This window comes from Brachyhypopomus gauderio, chromosome 14 (assembly GCF_052324685.1).
Source record: "Brachyhypopomus gauderio isolate BG-103 chromosome 14, BGAUD_0.2, whole genome shotgun sequence".
In the NCBI taxonomy this organism is placed as follows: Eukaryota; Metazoa; Chordata; class Actinopteri; order Gymnotiformes; family Hypopomidae; genus Brachyhypopomus; species Brachyhypopomus gauderio.
The window spans coordinates 13,641,380-13,656,033 of NC_135224.1; the positions used below are offsets into that span (position 1 = coordinate 13,641,380).

Genomic DNA, 14,654 nt, shown 5'->3' on the forward strand with positions numbered 1-14,654 from the left:
GATCCCACGTTAATATTTGTTGAGTCTTTATGGTAGACCGTTATACTAAAGTGTAGTTTCTAAGATCAACACATTTTAACTACAATTATTTAATAAAAAAACTTCCATGGGGATCTTTTCAGTGGTGCCGTCAGCTACAGTGAGAAACGAAGAAAACGTGGTAGTGACGCCCAATCTTCCCATGATTGATAGGAATGTGAGCCACCTGCACAGACCTTTCTTTGGAGACGGAACAAAATCAACCAATCAGAAACGTACCTGCAAGATGTGGGCGGGACGTGCCGAACCAGCTGGAGGTTCAGGCTCGCACAGCGGATGGGGCGAAACAACAACAGTCGGTAGTCATGGGGTTCCTGTGGAGTCTCCTCTGGGCAGCTCTTTTAATTAAACAGGTATGATATATTATTGTACATGATATACTGATTGTCGGTGTGATCGGGTTGCACAAGCGAACATGCTGAATTCATAGAAATAAACAAAGAAAATGCTTTTTTGGCCGAGAATTAGCTAACCTAGTTAGCTAGCTAGCAGCATTTTAGCTTGCGGAGGTGATCATGGCTTTTAGCTTTAAATCTACCTGGTTTTGCGATGCTCGCGTGTCTTGTTGAATTTGTTTGTAATCTTAATAAAGAAAATTAAATTATCACTAAATATGGAAAACAAATATGAAAGTTTGTTTAACACTGTGACTAGGTAATGCGACCGTTGTATTTGTAGATGGTAAGGTTGACCAGAATTCAGTTACGGTTATTATTTTACTGGGGTGGAAGAGGGGGGGGGTGTTCAAAACTTTTAGCATCTTTGATTTCAGCAGTAGTGGACAAAACACTGAAATACCATACACTGAAAGCTAAATTCAAAACGTCAAACTAACCCTATCTTGTTGAAATTGAACAAGTAATGCTTACCAAACTTTATTTCAGCGTTTCATTGGTCACAATTCCCAAATTATCTGGCATCTGGTCCAACATATATCCAAAACTAGGTTCAGTGTCAGTTAAGGGAGTTATTGTATTATATTTAGGAATCTTGAATCTATTTAGGAAACCCGATTTTCTTGGTCTTAATATATGGTTCCGTCTAATTATTGTTGTTAAAAACTGATGGGACCACGAAGAATATGTGATGAATCTCCACAGATCTGGGATCTGATTTGGTCAAAAAGGCCCTCCAACCACGTGGTGCCTGTATGACGATTTTTGCTAAGTTAAATAATCCGGAATAGATTTAGCATACAAAAACAAATCATAACGCAAATTTAGTTCACTATTAAATAATGAGTTCAAATAGTATTACACCTGCAGTTTAGTATAACTGGTTAATAAAAGAAGTGATTGTGCTGTACCATTATCAAATTGATTTTACGCTAGCATTTAAAAAAATTAATGGACACCAAATTTATCAGATTGGTCACCTGAACTTAATTGTAGATCAATTTTAAGACATGTGGCTAAAATGATTGGTTTATAAGAGGTCATTATAAAAAGTCCGCAAAACTGCTAAAATATCAGCTCACTATATCAACAAAAAACTTGAATAATTCAGATGGATCAGTCGTGTTGAATCATATTTCAATTTTAAGTTAATTTCAAGACATGTTAAGAAAGTAGCATAACAAGTGACTATTAGCATTTTGAAGTCAGTTAAAAGACATTTCTGCATAAGGAACAAGGTACTGAGTCTTGAGACCCTCAGAAAAATAAGCAGAAAAAGGAAAGGAATAGAATGGGAGAAGGGTAGTTATCAGAAAAACACACCCAAATGATGGGAGACATTTCTAAACCACTAATTCACCATAAAGGGACACCGTTAACCAAATCAAAGACATGCACACTACATACACATAATATTTAAAACATTAAAAAAAAAGTTTTTGGAAAGGCAAACAGAATAATGAGCCTTCATTGTGCCCCTCTCCATTTTCACACTGGCCCACTTCCTATGTCCACACAATACCCCACCCAACGGTCAGACCCTGTTCACTCATCTGCAGCTGAAGTCCTGGCCAGCACGAGTCCCGCAAGGTGCCTGCTCCTTGGCGGCAGAAGCAGAGTCCTCTCTCGGGACTGTCCTCTCTCGGGACTGTCCTCTCTTTGAATTGTCCCCTTGGTGCAGTGGCACCTCAGCTGTCCACTCTGCTCTTGGCATGACATGGTAGCTGAAAGTTGGCGCAGTGTTTCTTTCTGTGACATTGGTGGTAGCGTAAGTTGTTAGCATGTTTTTGGGGAGTGCTCAATCAATCAATCAATCAAATTTTATTTATATAGCGCTTTTTACAACAGTTGTTGTCACAAAGCAGCTTTACAAGTGCTGAGTCCTAGCCCCCAGTGAGCAAGCCAAAGGCGACAGTGGCAAGGAAAAACTCCCTAGTTTTTTGCATGAGGAAGAAACCTTGAGAGGAACCAAGACTCAGGGGGGGAACCCATCCTCCTCTGGCCGACACCAGTCACCATGACAACAACAACAATTTATACAGAAAGAAGAGAAAGAAAAGGAAAAATATGTAATAATGTCCATCATGATGTAGGCATCCGGTTAGGCAGGAGGTGGCCGGCCCAGGATGGATCGCTGGTCTCCTCATCTCATTATTCCTCAAGCAGGCGGGCAGCCATGTGGAGAAATGAAACAGGGAAAATTAGCTCTGTATGAGGACATATACAGGACAGGTGAAATTATAAACATTTCTGGCAGCAACTCCGGCATTAAGTTAAATTATTACAGCCTAGCTAAAAAAGGCAGAACCAGAAGGTAACATAGGCTTGGGGGCATTCTGAGACAATGGCATCCGTCCACTGCACTGTCAACAAACTTGAGTGACCACGAGCAGTGACAGGACGACAGCACCAGTGCCCCAGTCTACCATAAAACCCTTCGCCTGTGAACCCCTGGATCTGTACCTTTATCTAAGGGGGGATATTAATTATCAAACGCTAAACTAAATAAGTGGGTTTTCAACCTAGACTTAAAGATTGTGACTGTGTCAGAGTCCCGGATGCATTTAGGAAGATTATTCCAAAGCTGGGGGGCCTTACAAGAAAAGGCTCTTCCCCCTGCTGTTACCTTGTTAATTTTTGGAACTAATAAAAGACCAGCACCCTGTGATCTTAGTGGACGTGGGGGTTCGTAATAGGAAATAAGTTCCTGAAGGTATTCAGGAGCAAGCCCGTGCAATGCTTTATAAGTTAATAAAATAATTTTAAAGTCAATACGGAATTTAACTGGGAGCCAATGCAGGGCTGATAGGACTGGACTGATATGCTGAAATTTTCTAGTTCTGGTCAGAACCCTGGCTGCGGCATTTTGAACTATTTGAAGTTTATTTAGATTCCTATTTGAACATCCTGACAGTAGTGCATTGCAGTAGTCTAATCTAGAGCTAACAAAGGCGTGCACCAATTTTTCCGCATCATCCTGTGATAATGCATTTCTTAATTTAGCAATGTTGCGGAGATGTAGAAAAGCTATTCTAGTAGTATTATCTATGTATTTATCAAATGATAGGTCGGAGTCGAGTATGACGCCTAGGTTTTTGGCTACTGTGCCAATGGGGTAGTCTGCAAGATTATGCATTAGATATGGAATTTTCTGTTTTGAGGCCTTAGAGCCCAGAAGGAGAACTTCTGTTTTGTCCTCATTAAGTTGGAGGAAGTTTAGAGACATCCAACATTTAATATCTCTTACACAGGCCTCAATAATTCCTGGTGCTGGTGGAGCTCTCACAGTTGCTCTTTCTGTTGCTACAAGTCCAACTCTCTCCATTGCTACAGTTGACACAGTGTCTTCTATGTTGCCCAAACCTCCTCCTTACTTGCTTCTGTTGCCCTACATGCTTCCAACTTTTTCCATTGATGGTGATGAATGTGCTGCTCGTACTGCCTGCAGCCTTTGGAGACCCACCAACCAGCACTGGTGCTGCCCATTCAGCTCTTCCAGAACCGGTGGCTTCCTCCCATGGAAAATGAGAGCCAAACTGCCAGGGAGCAGTCGGCCATACTGACGCTCCCTCACTAGTTGCCACAGACAAGTTCACATGTCTCCTTTTCCCTTTCTGCAGAAGTGCCCCCTGCTGGGCCCGCCATACAGTCACTAGTAAAAATGGGAGGTCTGTTAGCCACAATAGTTCTCTCCTTACTGAGATGTGACAACACCACCATAATCTCTTGAAAAAGACCCAACTGCTGTACTTGTACAGGTACCTTCATCCCTCTAAAGCCTAGAATGTCCCATTATAGCTTAAGAGGTTAAAACTATTTAAACATTATCCCATGGGTGACTACCGATAAGTGTACCGTTTACATTTTCAAGTCAAGCACATGCAGTCTTTTTTATTTTACAGGCTCCCTTCTTAGGACAGTTATAGTACCACCCAACCTCCAAAAGGTAAGTACACCTTCTGGTGGCTCTTTTCCTGGGCTGGCCTGCTAAGTGCATCACCTCGTTTTCACCTTATGAAGTCAGAGGGGAGCGTTACTTTGTCTTTGGTGATGGGACTGTGAACCTGTACTTATCGACCCCCCCCCCCCCATTGCTCAGGATTCCTCTCTGTAATAACACAGGAAGCCTGCTGTAATGCTCTAGCTGCCTTTCAACATCTCACATTTAACCTGAATGGCGGGAGTTTGAGATACAACCTGGTAATCCTTGCGTTACACTGCAATTCATCCACTGTAGCGCCTTGTCATCAGGTTCAAGGATGAAGTCAATACCAGTGAGTACTTCAACGAGCTGAGGGCTCACACGATTACTGCCGCCTTCCTTTCAATAGTTGAGTCCTGCTGATGTACTGCACTGGTCTCAGGTCCTCACTGTCATCTTCCAGTGAGTTATCTGTATGATGAAGGGTTGCTCTGTCAGATATTCTCAGTACAGGTTCAAAACACAAGCATGCTTTTAGGTCCTCAAAGGCTGCTTCACATTCCTCCATCTATTTGACCTTCTGGGGCTGGTCCTTCTTGGTCAGGTCTGTTAGTACCACCGCTCTGCTGGTATTTAATAGAAATTAGGTTTAAATCTCCTGTATCATCCGACAAGACCCAAGAATGATCTCTTCTTTTGGTCATTGATGCTGCACAGCTTTGGATTTCCTCCACTTGTGAGTGCACAATTCCACTTCCAAGGACATAACGGAGGTAGGAGACTTCAGTCTTGGCTAGATAACACTTTGGTGGGTTTGCTGTCAGCCCAGCTTCTTCTATCCTCCACAACACACGTGTTATAAGTATTCCTCCCACATCAAGCTGTAGATAATGATGCCTCTCAGGATGCCATGTGGCAGTGACATCTAGTGATGTAGAAGGCATCACCATGAACTGGTATGACCCAGTTTGTACTCGGAATGCTGTAAGCTCTTTCACTGCATGACTCACTGGGCCCTGAGTGTAGCCTTAGCTAGAGATGCACTGAATTCCAGCTCTGGCAAAGCCAGATTCTGGCATCTTTAAGAAAATCTTACCCAAATCTGGTCTGAGCCTAAATCTGGCCTAAATCCGGGTCTGGCTGGATATGAGAGAATCTAATCCGGTGCATCCCTAGCCTTAGCACATATCTAGTGTTGTCAGTTACGTTGCCTTATTTACTCATCCAGTCTTGGCATTGGGTAAGGGTAAAAGGCAGACACTGCATTCAACTTTTAGACATTGATATAGAATCATACCTCACCATAGTGTTTTGTGATTAGAATTGCTGGACTTCACCATTTGCTCTTGGATAATGCTGAAGTTATTCATGGTTTTCACCTCTTTCCTTGGGTTTGGAATCAGACATGCTGGTTAAGTCTATCGGAGTGGGTCATTCTTTTTCAGGTGGATATTGTGGTCTTCAACTGAGTCCTCCCAGGCTCTGCTTTGAGTAGGCTTGCTGGAATCACGTTCCACAGTTCTCTCTCAGGTGTGATGAGTCCGGCTCTGTCATGATGCCTCTGTACTGCTCTCTCAGCTCATTTTACTCTGTGACCACATACACCCATTGCTGTTCCGTCTCCTTCTTCGTTTCCCTCCATTACCTTAGCATGTTGTTATGGAATTTTTACAGTTTTTTCTTCCAGTGTGGTGTGATGAGGTCATATGCTTTTGAGCCTCTGTCATGTTCTTGTGGACCAGACTTGATTGTTTGGCCATCTTGTCTCGCATCTTGAGTCAGCAACTGTGGTGTCTCCTTCCCACTTCTTTTAGTATGTCCAGTGGTCCTTGCACTTGTCTCCCATACAGCAGCTCAAACGGTGGGAATCCTGTACGTGAACAGTAATATGAAGATGGACAGATATCACAGTACTTGGTAAATACAGCATTCCTGCAGTGTACACCATTTTTCTTCCTTCATCCTGGGGTCAGTGTTTACATACCTCTTCTAACCAGCGTGAACAGCAGACATGTGAACAAGTCACTAAGTTGCAAGTAACAAGTAAGTCTCAAGTCTTCACAATCAAGTCTCGAGTCAAGTCCCAAGTCAATACAATTAAGTCTCGAGTCAAGTCCCAAGTCAATACAATCAAGTCTCAAGTCAAGTCCCAAGTCAATACAATCAAGTCTTGAGTCAAGTCCCAAGTCTTAAACTTCAAGTCCTAGTCAAGTCACTAGATGTAATTTCAACATTTAACACAATTGATGCAGTTGATTAGTAGTATATTAAGTTAGTCAGACTAACTAACGTTAGGCATTTGAGTGTTTCGGTTCGCTTGAGTGAGATGTCGTCGCAATTGTCGTCATCACCTCAGTGACTTTCGTTCGTCCGTCCGTCCGTCCGTCAGTCCTCCCCCGGTCCCCGCTTTCGAATTATCGTTGGTGCGGACCGCTCACACAAGTCAAGTTGCTCATGTGGACACTTGTAAAAGTTAATTTCCGACCCCTGAGTTATCACATCCCAGCTAGCTAGCTAACCGTTATAGCATTATGTGAAATATACATAGCAGATACTTGCTTTTGTTTGTGCAGCCTTAAATGTTGAACAAAGTTTGAAGTGGCTGCATCTCCATCTCTTATCCCGACTCCACATGTCTTGCATGTTGCAGTTCTTCTTTTATTCACAACAGCATAATCTTTATAATTGAACAGGATAATTTTGGGAGCATGTTGCTTGTCCTCTCCGCACAAATTCAATGCTGAAGATAAATACAACTGAATATCATCTGCCTAGCAGTGGAAGCTAATACCATGCCTACAAATTATTGTGCCCAGTAGTAACACATACAACAGGGATGTCAAAGTCAAATGCACCGAGGGCCAAAAAACCAAATTTGCTACAAGCCGAGGGCCGGACTGGTTCAATGTTTATTAAAACATTGAAACGATTGCACATAGCCTATTGAACCAAGACCTAACACAGTGTTTATTATTATTATTACTGTCAGTAATTTCAAGTGAAAAAATTTTTCAACAAGCAAACAGATAAAAACAAACTTCCTTCAAAGAAAACATGTCCTGTACATTAAATGAATAAAGTAATAAAGGTTTGAAAAGTGCTGGAATTTAGGCTAAAGTACTTGAAAATGCTTGAAATTGTAACTACTTCGTTTCACAACAAATATCTGTCTGACTGAACAGTTAACAAATACGAGCCTCTTGTAATTCCAGGACGAAACATGAGAGAACGTGAAGACGTTAAGATTGGGCGTTTTGAAAATAAACAACCATTAAATAATGTGAATAAAAGCGAATTATGTCGAATCATTTCGAATATATGTATAAAAATGTAACTTAATTAAGTTTAACGTGCTGGTGCGCACAACGTTACAAAATTCGAGAGGTGCACGACCTCGCGAATCGACAGCGCGCGACGCCCTCGCCCACGGGCGGAGCCACTGCGATTACGTCATTTTCGCCGAGCGGACCTTTGCCGCTTGTGTGCGCTGCAGTGACTTCGCGGGCTACCGTTGCATTGTGGGGAATGTAGTGTTTGTGCGTGCAAAACACCAGCGGGCGGCTGTGGCCTGCGGGCCGGTTCTAATAGTAATTAAATATCATCCAGGGGGCCATAGATAATCAATTCGCGGGCCGGATCTGGCCCGCGGGCCTTGACTTTGACATATGTGACATACAATGAAAATAACATGGGGCCCAATACAGATCCTTGTCGAACTCCATATTTTACTTTTGTATGCTCTGAATATACAAGTACAAATTGGCAACGATCTGTAAGGTAGGATTTGAACCAGGAGAGTGCTTGACTTCTTTTGCCAATGAGTGTCTCCAGCCTATTTAGTAGAATGTTGTGATCAATGGTGCCAAAGACAGTACAATATAAGAAAAGAAATGTGTCCTTTATCAGAGATAATTTCCTACTTTAGTCAGCGCAGTTTCAGTGCTGTGGTGGGGTCTAAATCCAGACTGAAATAACTCTAGAACATATTCTGTCTGTAAGAAAGAAGAGAGTTGCTGTCAAGTTATCAGTTTCACTCATTTGCAGTGAGGAAAATAAGTATTTGAACATGCTGTGACTTTGCAAGTTCTCCCACTTAGAAATCACGGAAGGGTCTGAAAATTTAATCTTTGATGCATGTCCACTGTGAGAGACATAATCTATAAAAATCCGGAAATCACAATGTATAATTTTTTAAAAATAATTTGTGTGTTACTGCTGCAAATAGGTATCAAACTTTTCTTCAAACAGTCATATTTACAAAGTTTTTGAAGACTGGGCCTTGAATCCAGATTTGCTCAGTATGCAATCTAAGAAAGTCATTTTAGCACAGCAGAAAACATTTTTTATAAAAGACTAAAATTAAGTAATTTGTAGTAAATTGTTAAAACTGAGTAATATTTAGTAATATGTGAACATAAAATATTTTTTCTCTTATTGCCAGATTTCTAGGAAATATGAACAAGTATTCACCTGCTTTCAGAAAATGTCTGACACAATGAACAACAGGACAGTCCCTCAGAAAACATGCTGTTTAAGTTAATAAACAACTTCAGATAGAGAATTTTACTGCACAAAAGCACAATCAAAACAGCAGTGGCCAACCAGTCATGAAAGGAGTTTGTTCCGCAAACACACTTTTGGAGACATCTTCGTGGGATCCAACGGAAGAAAAATCTTTTGAAACACTTTGAAAGTGTACATCAATTTGGATGGATAACTTAAATGTAGGGCATATATGAGTCCCCAAATTTAGTAATGCTAGAATTAGTAAAATTACTTGATTGTTTCAGTGCTAGGGAAGTCTGCATGTATAACAGCATTCAGAAGTACAGAGGACAGTGTATAAAAGACAATGAAAAACACTATTCTATCATTAGACTACAGTTTATCTGTAGCTTACTTTATATTTCATAATGATGAAGAGCTGGGTGAAAGAATCCCAGTTCCAGTCTCTGTCAGATTCCAGTCTATCAGTAAGCTCTAACCAGCACAGATCTCTTTGCAGTTAGTTTCTTGCTTCAGATCACCAACCTATGACCCAATCATCTTCACAGAATTGCTGTGTGGATGTCATGATTTGTACCTCCATTGTTTTCACTAGGCTGTGGGAGAATATGGCATGGCACACTTCAGTGAGTTGGGAAAAAGCAAAGGGAAGGATTACTGCATATTCTTCAACCCCCAGTGGGCACGTCTGCCTCAAGACCTCAATAAAGCAGTAATTCCCATTCTCTACACCCACGGACACATTCAACATCATTGGAGTAGATTTAAAGTCTTTGGTTTCCTTCTTCTTTCTGCTCTATTGTACATCAGCTAGATTTGGCCAGTAGTGATGATAAATGGATCAAAATGTCAGAGACTAGTCCAGTAGCTCCTAAAGGCTGCCATATCTGTACATTTTATGAAAAATATTTTATAGTGTGATGTAAAAGATGATCCATTGGTCAGTTCTGAATGTACCAAATACTGCTATGTAGAAGTTTAAAAGCCCATGAGTGGTAAACAACCACACACTATCAGTTTCCTGTGCATATAGTTTTGCTGCTAACCACGTACCTGCTCCGTCCTCAGTCACGACTACAGACCTACGACCTCACCGCATCGGTGCTGTGCTCTGCGTCCGACGTGCCGAAAGGCGGTTTCCCGAACCGCATCGCCATGGTGCTGCGTGGCAACTGCACCTTCTATGAGAAAGTCCGCTTGGCTCAGATCAACGGTGCCAAGGGTCTCCTCATTGTCAGCAAGGAGCGTCTGGTGAGTAGATGTGACCAACACGTTGGGATGAGGTTTGTACTCGCTCTACACTGTATTCCCTGCTGTGTCACCCCCCCAGATCCCACCATTTGGCAATAAGACCCAGTACGAGGAGATCGACATCCCCGTTGCTCTGCTTAGCTACGCTGACCTACTGGACATCAGTAAGGTGATTATTCCTCCTAGATTGATTTCTGATCCCGTTTCTTTGAAGGACGTTGTAATAAAGTCAAGCTCGTTGCCCTGAGGCCCCGTCTGTGTCTGTCTGCAGAGTTTTGGAGAAAAAAGACAGGTCGCCATGTATGCCCCCAATGAACCAGTAGTGGACTATAACATGGTGATCATCTTCCTGATGGCAGTGGGCACCGTGGCAGTGGGAGGATACTGGGCTGGAAGCCGGGACATTAAAAAGTGTGTTTTTGAGCTGGACTCCTCACCTGTGAATACAAACATTAAGCCTTTACACTGTACGGACACATGGTGTGTGTGTGGGTGGTTATGCCTACAGACGATATATGAAGCACAAACGGGACGACAGTGTGGAGAAGCAGGACGAGGAGACGGTGGACGTGACGCCCATCATGATCAGCGTGTTCGTGGTCATGTGCTGCTCCATGCTGGTGCTCCTCTATCTCTTCTACGACCACCTGGGTACATCGGCGACTCCACTCCGTGTTGTAGATGAGGAAGCTGTGTGCAGTTGCTAAAATTTTGCAGGTTTTAATAAGCCTGCTTCTCCCCTCCTGTTTTACAGTGTATATGATTATCGTCATCTTCTGCTTGGCCTCCTCTGTGGGCCTGTACAGCTGCCTCTGGCCTTTTGTTCGCCGAGTCCCAATTGGGACATGGAGGTGAGGGTGCGTGAGTTTTAATATCTTCCCTCTGCAGTTACCAATGACAAACAACGCTTTTATGTGTGTGTGTGTTTTGGGCAGGATTCCTGAGAACAACCTGCCATACTGTCACAAGCGGCCACAGATACGGATGTTGCTGCTGTCTGCAGTGTGTGTGGCTGTGAGCGTCACGTGGGGCGTGTTCCGCAATGAGGACCAGTATGTACACACGCACAGTAAAGGGGGGGGGGGGGGGGGGGGGGGTGTTGGACAAATTCAGCAACTTTAATCCCAGATATTTGTTCCAGGTGGGCTTGGGTGCTCCAGGATGCTCTAGGCATTGCATTCTGTATCTACATGCTGAAAACAATCAGGTTGCCCACGTTTAAAGTAAGCTCGTTGGAGATATTATAAAAACTGCTGTTGTTTTTAATGAATGTGTTATTCCAACCCTTTTGTCCCTGTGCGAGTTGGACATCAGTGTGGGTTTCATCTGTTTCCTTTGGTTGTTTCTCATGCAGGCTTGCACTTTACTGCTCGTGGTGCTCTTCATTTATGATGTCTTCTTTGTGTTTATAACCCCGTATTTCACAAAGGTAGGTGGGGTAATTGGATATTAATTAGATATTAGATGTAACCGTGTCTGTATAAGTAGATATTACCACTAACGGTCAACCTTCTGATGTACGAAGCACATTTTTTCTGCACGTGTGTGTGTGTGTGTGTGTGTGTGTGTGTGTGTGTGTGTGTGTGTGTGTGTGTGTGTGTGTGTGTACGCATGCAGAGTGGGGAGAGCATCATGGTGGAAGTAGCAGCAGGACCATCTGGTTCCTCTACACATGAGAAGGTAACTTGACCGGTTTCTTCTTACCTGTTACTCCTTCTGTGACTTCTAATGGCTGTGTTTGAAAGCAGAATGTGTGTGTGTGTGTGTGTGTGTGTGTGTGTGTGTGTGTGTGGCTGGCAGCTGCCCATGGTGCTGAAAGTCCCTCGTTTGAACTTCTCTCCACTGGCCCTGTGTGACCGGCCGTTCTCCCTGCTGGGCTTCGGGGACATTCTAGTACCAGGTAGCAAATTGCAAGGAGCACCTGATTTATACTAAACGTGTCCTCAAACATCTATGTACAGAACGGTTGTGTGTGTCTGTGTATGTGCTTGAATTTATGCAGCTAATGAACAAACACATTAGGACTTTCTTGCTTTGCTTCCTCCTCCTAAGGGCTCCTTGTAGCGTATTGCCACAGGTTTGATATTCTCATGCAGTCCTCACGGATTTACTTCCTGGCCTGCACTATTGGTGAGCATTTAACACCTGGCTAAGTCAGTATGCACATATGTACTGCGGGTGAAATGTACCTACAAAGTGTTGTTTTAATTTTCACAAGAGGTGTTTTTGAGCAGCCTGTGTATGTCCGATCAAATGCTGGTGTGGTTCTGAGCAGCGTATCTCTGTGTAGGTTATGGAGTTGGCCTGCTCATCACATTTGTGGCACTGGCCCTGATGCAGATGGGCCAGCCTGCTCTGCTCTACCTGGTGCCTTGCACTCTCCTCACCAGCCTGGCGGTGGCGCTGTGGCGCAAGGAGCTGCCACTCTTTTGGACTGGGAGTGGATTTGTGGTGAATAACAGTTTGATATGAGTGCCTTCCTCGCATCGAACAGTTCTAGGGTTTTTTACAGTAACTAGAATCACAGTTGAGTAAAACACCCCATGTGTCCATCTTGTGTCTGCTGTGCGTCTCCCATTTTTACTGTGGGTGCTTTCCATCATCTCCTGGTGCCGGCTTGTGTCTCTAAATTTAGGATTCATCTTTTGTTTCCTGATAGATTTCTATTTTTTTAAGCACATGTCATCTGTGGAATAAGAGGTTTGTCACTGAAACAATATGTGGTGCTTTTCCTCTGCTTTAAAGTACACTACTTCTTCTGTATGATGTAGTCTTGGCTAGGTTGTTCCCTTCTCATATAACATTATCTAAAACCTAGGCTCTGCTCATCTAATTTGGTGTAGACTCTAATCGCAGTAATGCTTTAATGATTGTGTATACCATATATGTAGCTCTCCTGTTGACACTTCTGATGGCCAGATTAGTCTTCTGCCTCTGAAATCTAATTTTCACTTGTCTGTTCCTCAGCACCCTCCAATTGTCATGGCACCCATCAACTGCACTCAGAACCCAGGACCACCCACATCTGAGACAGTAGTCAATCCTGAATCACAAATTTCTGAGGTGTCCAATCAGTGCGAAGACCCTCCACGATCAGCCCAAGAGGATGTTCCTCATATCACAGAGGAAGCGGGCAGTAAACTGGACTAAGGGATTGAACAATTTTTTATTCACATTTTTCCTTTTATTTTTTTTTTGTCAGTTACAAATCTGACATTGTAAACGACGGACAGTATTCATCTCTGTGCACTTGACTGATGGCAAGAGAACAAGAACTCTGATGCACTCGTTTTTAACCTCTGATATCACACAGTAGTCTGGTTAAAAGCCTGCAGCACACCATAGTGGACGGGAGGAAAGTGGAGGTTCAGCACCTCCTAGAAGGACATCAGGAATGTTGTTTTTGGGACCTTAACAATCTTTAAAACCTGTGTGTGGAACAAAGTGCAGCTAGACATTCTACAACAAATGTCAGGAATTCAGCGTGGCTCACAGTAAAACCTAACCTGATTTATCTTCATGAACACCAGACAGGTTTGGTCCTGTCTTATCAAAGCGCACTGATGTCCCTTACCCTTTAAAATATGGTGCTATGCAGGACTGAGATAACCAAAAGTATCATCTAATGATGGATCACTCTTAGTTGTTTCCTGAACCTCTGAACTATCGAGGTTTGCATGATGTGTATGGATTATGGGTGGGTGTACCCTTCATATGTAACGGAGGTACCGACGCTAAATTAAAGGCCCCCCCAATTCTGAATCTTTGCCTTATTATGTCATGCTTGGGTTTTGGCCTTTCCTGTGTTGTTGGATTGCATATACCTTAACTGAAAGTGAGTAATCTGTAAAATTCGCCCCTTAAACTGTTGAGCTCGCTGGTATGTCTGAGATGTCTGGTATCCATTGATTTCTAAACAAATCCACAGTATGTATGCTTTAGACACTAGCGATAATTTATTGTTTATATTTTAAGTAATGTATAGACTTTGTAGTTAAGGTACTTTTTTAAAGTTTTGTGCAGTGGCCTGGTATGAGACCTGTTTACTATTATGGTTTAGTGGCAAGAACTCCGTACAAAAATACATTTAAAACCCCTTTTATTTTTTAGATAATCCCCTTATTGTCTTATTGGGTTGCTAGTAGATGTAGTATATGTTGAAGTATATTGAATGGGCATCATCAGGACATCCTGACTTTTGATCTTCAATCTTTAGGTCTTATGTATGGTTTTTTATTTTCGTTTTTGCATTTTTGGCAAATATGATTCTAAACTGCCTATGTTTTGTAAGGCACTCAATATGGGTAGCATTAATGAAGGCTATGTAGAGACTTGTTTAAAGAATGCCCACAATAAAGGAACAATAACTTAATTTGTAAAATTCTGTGGAATCTTTAAATCCATTGATCAAATTGTGTACAGAGCTGGTAGTTTGTAGTATGACAATTATGACCTGACCAGTGTAGCATGTACTACAGTGAACACTACACATGTACAGAGCTGCATGAAAGGCTACAGAATAATGAATGAGGCCTGAGTGT

At 42.5% G+C, this 14,654-nt stretch overlaps 1 protein-coding gene across 4 annotated transcripts; it reads left to right on the forward strand.

The window, feature by feature from the left end:
- The first annotated feature begins 259 nt into the window (after positions 1-259).
- sppl2 (signal peptide peptidase-like 2) lies at positions 260-14,485 on the forward strand. Of its 4 annotated transcripts, XM_076971967.1 has the most exons (17): positions 304-392; positions 4,055-4,192; positions 4,337-4,380; positions 9,458-9,574; positions 9,931-10,113; positions 10,193-10,282; positions 10,385-10,524; positions 10,622-10,764; positions 10,868-10,964; positions 11,049-11,165; positions 11,255-11,336; positions 11,468-11,542; positions 11,731-11,793; positions 11,914-12,013; positions 12,166-12,243; positions 12,404-12,564; positions 13,081-14,485. In XM_076971967.1, exons 4-17 carry the CDS (start codon positions 9,476-9,478, stop codon positions 13,261-13,263), a joined length of 1,611 nt encoding a protein of 536 aa, XP_076828082.1. In that variant the 5' UTR covers positions 304-392; positions 4,055-4,192; positions 4,337-4,380; positions 9,458-9,475; the 3' UTR covers positions 13,264-14,485. The 4 variants fall into 4 exon arrangements, 3 of the variants coding, with proteins under 3 accessions (XP_076828081.1, XP_076828082.1, XP_076828083.1); XM_076971968.1 differs by lacking the exon at positions 4,055-4,192 and having other exon boundaries at positions 307-392; XR_013120794.1 differs by lacking the exons at positions 4,055-4,192; positions 4,337-4,380 and having other exon boundaries at positions 260-392; positions 12,404-12,639; positions 13,081-13,219.
- Positions 14,486-14,654: the final 169 nt, after the last annotated feature.

Excerpts from the sequence above, each read along its gene's own strand:
- sppl2 (XM_076971966.1), top strand. The coding sequence starts at position 345 with ATGGGGTTCCTGTGGAGTCTCCTCTGGGCAGCTCTTTTAATTAAACAG. Across the intron at positions 11,166-11,254 it reads GTGTTCCGCAATGAGGACCA|GTGGGCTTGGGTGCTCCAGG; the intron begins GTATGTACACAC and ends TATTTGTTCCAG. Across the intron at positions 11,794-11,913 it reads GTTCCTCTACACATGAGAAG|CTGCCCATGGTGCTGAAAGT; the intron begins GTAACTTGACCG and ends TGTGGCTGGCAG.